A 6776-nucleotide genomic window follows, 5' to 3' on the forward strand; every position below is an offset into this window, starting at 1 on the left:
GGAGACAGAAGTTAGACCAACTTCGTGCTTTCAAAATTAATTTTTTCCACATTTTCTTCTTTGTATTTATGGAACTGATTATCCATGTTAAACAAGGTAAATATTACCTTGTTACCAGTTTGTACCCATTACACTTTAGAGCCCACCAGAAGCTGGTTATCCCTGTATTTTCTTTCTGCTCTCAAAATTTCATTTCTCACTTGTCATGAGTTGTCCCCAGCTCAGTCCCCAGCCCCCCACCTCTGACACTTCAGCTACCGATGAGCCCCTGAAGGAATGAAGCTTTGGTACCAGGACAGCCCTGGGCTTTGTGCATCCCGCACTCCGCAGCCTTGCTAGCGGTGCCATCCATCCCTGGCCACGAGTGGGAGATGCGCCGTCATCTCCAGCAGGAACCAGTGGCTTCTCCCTGCAGGAATGAAGGAGAGAAATGAGGAAGGTGGAGCTGGAGTAGCTGCAAATGGTTTTCAATTAGTGGATCCTTCTTTGTTGCTGTAAAGAGAGGGGATTAGAGGCAGGTCACAGCCCAAGAGATAAAACCTTCCGAAACAGGAGCTCAGGCAGTGAAACAGGAGCTCAGGCAGTGCCTTGGTGGGCAGCTGGTGGTTGGGGAGCGCTGCGCTCTGCGGCCGCCCGGGGTGGTGCGTGCCTTGTCTTTAGAGAAAGAAGGGGGGTAAAAAGGGGCAGTGTGGGCCAAGTGGCTAGTGGTGAGGAGCCTGCGTGACCCACCATGGCAAGGGGGGCTCTCTGTGCGCTGGTGCTGCTGCTGGCGCTGCCGTGCAGCCCTGGGCAGGCCGGGGAGTACTGCCACGGCTGGGCTGGCAGCCTCCAGCGCTGGCACCGCGGCTTCCAGTGTCCCGAGCGCTATGATGGCCCGGAGGCCACTCTGTGCTGTGGGACCTGCAGCTTACGCTACTGCTGCTCGTCCAGAGAGGCCCGTCTGGACCAGGGCCAGTGCCCTGGTGACCATCAGCAGCCCAGTCCCAGACCTCCAGTGCCAGGTAAGCTTCCTGTGCCCCTAGCAGATGGGGAGGGGGCGTATCGGATGTGCTTTCTTCTTTACATCCCCTATAATAACCTTACCTTGGTGGCATCAGCCAGATCCTTCCTCTGTTTCTCAGCTCTTCAGAGCTCCAGGCTGTGACCATTGCAGCAGAAAGCAGTGGAGTCCTGGCACAGTGCTTCTCTCGGTGGCGGCGTGGGCCAGAGCCACTCAGTTCCCTTCACTGGGAAGAAAGAGTAACTGGGGGCTTCACTGAAAAGACTTTTCTGACAGTCCTACTCTCAGAAAAGCCTCTAAGCCACCAGCAAAGTAATCTGGTAACACCTCTGATGTTTATATCCCTGGTGGAACATGTGTGTTGCCAACCTTTTCGGCTAATGCCTGGGGATGCCTCCAAGTAACGTATTTAACTTAAGTTCTGGCTTGTAAAAGTGCTTGGAGCCCTCAAACCCCGATTCCACAGGCAACCCAACAGCAGTTTAGCTTTACAGTTTAACTGTAAAACTCAGTTACAAGGCTGAATTTCTACTTAATCATGCACAACTGAACAGTAGCTGTGTCATCCGAGTCCTGGAACAGCTCTTTCATGGCCATTAATGGCAGATGCTACAGGACCGACTGGTCTGATGCGCTGTACTTTAGGCTTTTTCAACTGAGCCTGTTGTACCATTGCCAGTTTCTAATCTTCTTGCTGCAGCAAGAGAAGGGTTGAGAGTAAAACTACTCCGGCCTGCTCCCTGGTGCATGCACGTCTTCAGGAATGAAGAACAGAATGTAACCTGCAATGCCTCATGAATGAATGGTTGGCTAATGTCGCTTATCTTTTCAGTGCCCGTCTACCTGCCGTTCCTTCTCGTTGGGTCTGTATTTGTGGCATTTGTTGTTGGCGGTGCCTGCGTTGGAATTTGTTGCTGCAAATGCTTAAAATCCCAGGATGAGAGGCAGCAAAGCGGACTTGCACCTGGCCAGGCTTGGCTACTAGAACCTGATCTTCCTTCTCGCCTCTCCAGTTCCAGTTCTGCCACCAGAAGCTCACTGAGTAGTGGTCCTCAGACCAGCAACATCTGCATGACTCTGGCTCCATCCCTTCCTATTATTGGGTTGGCTGAAGATGCTCAGTTCTTAAGTCCTCCATGCACCGGTGGACAACTCTTGCACCCTCCACGCGCAAACCACAGAATACCGACTGACCATACCGCAGTAATGGCTCCAGCATCCTTTCTTAAAAGAACAATTTATGGACACAGTGCTAACGCGTCCCCTCTTGGGGTAACACAGGGTGACCAAATGATGTACTCAGGAGTTCATGTCTGAGAAGATGACACGTACAGCCTGAACTGGATGCTACTTTGCTATTATAAAAAGTTCTTTGGGACTGAAATGAGGGCTATCAAATGTTTGACACTAGTAGGAAGTGTATCAATTTTGGCTTTTTACAGCTCTGAAGATGATGTTTTAGAACTTCTTTTAGGTTCTTGTTCTTTTAACTTGTATTATTTTAATGCTATTGAAAAAGGCAAGACTCTGAGGCCTGTATACCTCCTCAAGGAATGACTGAAACGGTAGAAAGGAGTTTCACCCTTCCCTGGTCCCTTCAAGCTGCCATACCTTGCTCTAGGGGCCACCTCAGAGGACTTGGTTTGAATTTGCGTAGCTGTGTCACTTCTCAGCAACTCAGGACAGGGAGGTGCCTGAGAGGAGTTATTCATTGTGAACTCCTGACAGCCTGCAAAGCACAGGAAGGCTGGACTTAATCTACACCCTTCTACCAGTAAACTGATGCGGGACAGTAAAACGCTGCCTGTGACTCACCTGCCCCTGATCAGTTATGTGGTGCTGCTAAAGAAGCAACTTCTAGCCCTGATTTCAGCGAAATGTACGGTTAGTACGGCTACAAGGGGAAGGGTAATAAAATTATGTGTTGCTTCCTCTCTTCCAGTGGCTTAGTGGTCTTTTTTTCTTTCTTTACATAACTGGACACTTCAAATGGATGAAGAATTACAGGGTAAGGTAAGAACAAAATGAGATTCCACTCAGTTTTCTGAGAATATGCTGGAAAAGCTCTCCTGCTCCGAGTCCTTGTTGAGATGCATGCTGCCTGACTGCAGCCCTCCCCTTCACAGCAGGACACGGATAGGAAGAAGTTGTCAAAATACACTACTCGCTGCTGGAGTGTTTTAACACCTCCTCCCAGCACAGAAACCTGAGTGATTTATACTGTGAAGGCATGTTAAAAGGACTCCACAGGTGTTACCAGTAGGAGCAGAGGCCAAGGCTTAAAAATCTTACGTGGAAATGCTAAAGGCTTTCCCGTGTTAGCAGCGCCTATCAAACAGAAAACTGTTACGATAAAGCTGCTTGGAGACATCTCTTGTAAGTCAGTGGGACTAATCTACTTTGTAAACAAATGTGTGACCTTCCACCACTTTATTTTCCTTCAGAACGTTACATCTTAATTCTGGTGCGGGGCATGTCCTGCAGTAATGCTTATGTGAAGCCCACACATACCCGAGTGCCCCCGTTTGTAGGGGGAAGGTGATCTATTTGGGTAACTTCCTGACTCCTTCATGGGTGCGAATCAGAAATTTCACAGAATTTAGCTGCGCCAGGACTGTCACTTAAGTTTGGTCGGCCAGTTCCTCTTCAAATCGGAATAAGAATATAAGCGTGAAACCAGAATACCCTAAAAATAAAAGCTGCCCCTAAATTCTGGCTCTCGTGTTGTACACTTGTTTTACTACTGAAAAAATAGTAAGTTAAGGCTTCCAGAAATACACTAGTTTGAACTTAAAAGCAATGTCCTTGTTACAGTCAGTTGAAAGGTCTCTGGGATTTATTGCTAACTATGCCAATACACAGTGCGGCAGCTGGAACGCTGGTTTGTAAAGTTAGGTTTTAAACTTTTATCGCTGAAAACACTTCGAAAATGGTTTCCTTTATTTTATAAAGTAACTGTTGTTTGCAGTTGGCTTAGGAAAATCTGTAGCTGAATGAAGTAGTTTATCTGGTTAAGTGTCCGATTTCTGTAGTACATCATAACAAAAACTCGTGTCAGTTCAGAGACAAATGAGCAAAATCCTTCCTGATGCTCTTCGTTCCGGGAAATGCGGAGCGACTCGCCTCACATTTATGCTGTTTGGAGGATTTATTTTCTGCTTAGTAGACTCTGGCATTAGAAATGCAGAATCTGGTGGTTTTATCAGCTAGTCTCTCCTTTACTAAAACACGATTAGTCTCGACTGTAGATTTTCTGAACGAAAATGATAAGGCAATATGTGACCTGACGGCCCATACGCTTCAGCCCCAATCTGTAGTGTATATAGACCTCCTGTCAACTCCAGCAGAAAGCGCTCCGGGAGGCGCCTTCAGGATAAGGTTCGAAATTAAACAAGAAACCAGAGAAATAGCCTTCCTGATACCATAAAACAGGAAAACGTCAGAGGTTCACAGAGAACCATAAAGAATTAAAAGGAAAAAAAAAAAAAAAGAAAAAAAAGAAAAAAAAAAGCTGATCAGGAGCGGGGACCAGAAAAGCTACATGGGTTTGTGAATGCTGCCGTAATTGCTCTCCGGCGAGGATTAGCGGAGTGTTGGGAGGCAGCGGACCTTCCTCGCCCCCACCGCGCTCTGCGGATTCCACAGCTGAAAAACAGACCAGAAAAAAAAAAAAAATATATATAGAACTGCAAAGGGACTTAACCGAGCAGAGGCTCGCTGGCAAAGCCAGTATGGGAACAACAGGGTTTTCTGGATCCCTCTCACAGGATTTTATATAGAGCTAAAACTAATGTTTGCGGTGGCAAAGCCAGGTCAAATATTTCAAGGGTTCAATATTTCTTTTCAAAACTGGCAGAGAAAACCAGAACTAACCGATTTGTTGCACTTCCCGGCCTGGAGAGAGGTTTTTTCAAAGAACCGTTTGCTTAACATCTTCCATCAAGCACCATTGTAAACTGGGATTACCTCGGGCTCAATTAGCATCTGCATTAAAAGCGGATCAACTCATGTGGGGACTAAGGGAAAAAGCACAGAGTATTTTTTATGTAAATTCTATCCCTTTACTAATTTGAGGGGCCTTGCTACTGAGTTTAGCACTTCTTTAGATAGATGGGATATGTTCATGCTAAATCCCTTTTTTCTGCCCTAAACTGCTTTTCCTGGTTCAAGCTAAAGAAGAAGTACTTAGCAGCGACTAATAGTCTATTTACCACCTATTGTACGGGGGGCTTGGCTTTGTTTGCCTAATGATGCCCCCATCCCATCCCCCTCGACTTCTAATTAAGAAATGATTTACACTCTTTGCTCCTTAATCCTCAGTAATGACACAGGTGATCTGAATTGTTCTCGGTGTATTCTTTCTGGATTTAGGAAGAAAGAACATAAAAGCTAAGAATTGAAGAGGTGGAGATGACAGTTTTGGCCCTCAAAAGCTCGTTACAGGGCTTGCAGGTTGGTGGCTGCGTGTTTCCTTACAGGCTCCTCTGCACATGGCATCCCCTTGGTTTGAACAGTGGTTTTAATTTTCTTTAGCTTCAATCCGTTCCTAATTGTTCTGAGAGAAATCAAAATGTATTTTTGTCCAGATTTTTTGGACGGATTTAACCAAACTAGTTTAAAACACAGCAGGTTTTTACATTTTATATCATCATGTCTCTACAATATTCCTGGTTTTACTCCTTTTTTTTGCACTGAATCAATATACAGCGCTGATCAATCCACTCTGTGCTACTAGAAAATAAAAACAAAGCACCTTAAAGACTTTTTACTTCTCCTGCTGTAAAGCCACGATTTTTAAAGCATTGACTAAAAAGCAACCCCACTTTCTGAACAAGCAAGTATGGGTCAAGTAAGGTACAGAGAAGTTATTCAAGGTCTTTCACCTTTTTCCCTCTTTACCTCTTCCGAGGCCACAGGGTGCACTGGCAGAAGGGTGAAGAGATTCCAGCGATCCTGGCTCCATAGTAACTTAGATGAGTCCACTATTGGTATTAACAGTATAATGAATTTCTTTGGCTAAGAATAATGATCGATATTCACCTCGCGTTAAGCGAGAGATTTGCTTTTATTCAGCATGGCTGCAGTTCTTTAAATGTAAGACCAGAGTCGACTGTTAGGGATGCTGTATGGGGTTTTTTTTGTGTTTACGCCGAGGGTTTCACAAAGACCTGCAACAATTCATTCCAATCAAATCAAATCAAATCAAATCAATTCAACTCTGAACTGAAACAAGAACCCCCTCTGTCCTTCAAGCAGAGCTGCGCTGATTTGCTATTCTTCAGTACCAGGTTTACCGGCAAATGGATCAAAAATTATCAGAATGCAAAAGCCCGTCAAACCTACAGATTTCTGTGGGGTCTCAAAGGAAGGAGAAGCATTCCTCACATTCCTCATATGGAAGTTATATTATTTCTGAGAAAAAATCAACATATTCATACGATTTCTGAGAACTCATTAATATATGTAAATGTCTGTGATGCATGCGCTTTCAGGTACACTGGTGGTCATCCAGGGTCCTCTGGTGGTCATCCATAGTCTTCCTCATTGTGTCCGCTAGTGAACCCGATCTTCGCGCACACTCAGCTTGGTGGCAAAACTCCATTCCCCCTTTAGTCTTCGAACCTCCAGAAGATTTTCTCGGTTTCCTAACCAGGCCTACAACTTACCCCTTTCTCGACAGGTATATCAAAGCTACATTGTTCACCAGTTAGTTTAGATCATACCTAGTTACCGTTACACAAATTATTTATCACAAAATCCAGATAATGGGTTTAAT

The 6776-nt window shown here is 45.4% G+C and overlaps 1 protein-coding gene across 1 annotated transcript; it reads left to right on the forward strand.

The window, feature by feature from the left end:
- Positions 1-730: 730 nt before the first annotated feature.
- On the forward strand, positions 731-2317 carry LOC104282957 (protein shisa-1-like). Its single transcript, XM_009881089.1, has 2 exons — positions 731-1001; positions 1833-2317. The coding sequence occupies exons 1-2, from the start codon at positions 731-733 to the stop codon at positions 2315-2317; spliced, it is 756 nt and encodes a 251-aa protein (XP_009879391.1).
- The last annotated feature ends 4459 nt before the right edge of the window (positions 2318-6776 follow it).

The sequence above is a fragment of the Charadrius vociferus genome, unplaced genomic scaffold (assembly GCF_000708025.1).
Source record: "Charadrius vociferus isolate BGI_N301 unplaced genomic scaffold, ASM70802v2 scaffold1823, whole genome shotgun sequence".
Lineage (NCBI taxonomy): Eukaryota > Metazoa > Chordata > Aves > Charadriiformes > Charadriidae > Charadrius > Charadrius vociferus.

What these genes read in the sequence shown, in the direction of transcription:
- LOC104282957 (XM_009881089.1), top strand. Translation starts at nt 731, where the DNA reads ATGGCAAGGGGGGCTCTCTGTGCGCTGGTGCTGCTGCTGGCGCTGCCG. An exon ending in TCCCAGACCTCCAGTGCCAG is followed by an intron (nt 1,002 to 1,832) that starts GTAAGCTTCCTG and finishes TTATCTTTTCAG; the next exon opens with TGCCCGTCTACCTGCCGTTC.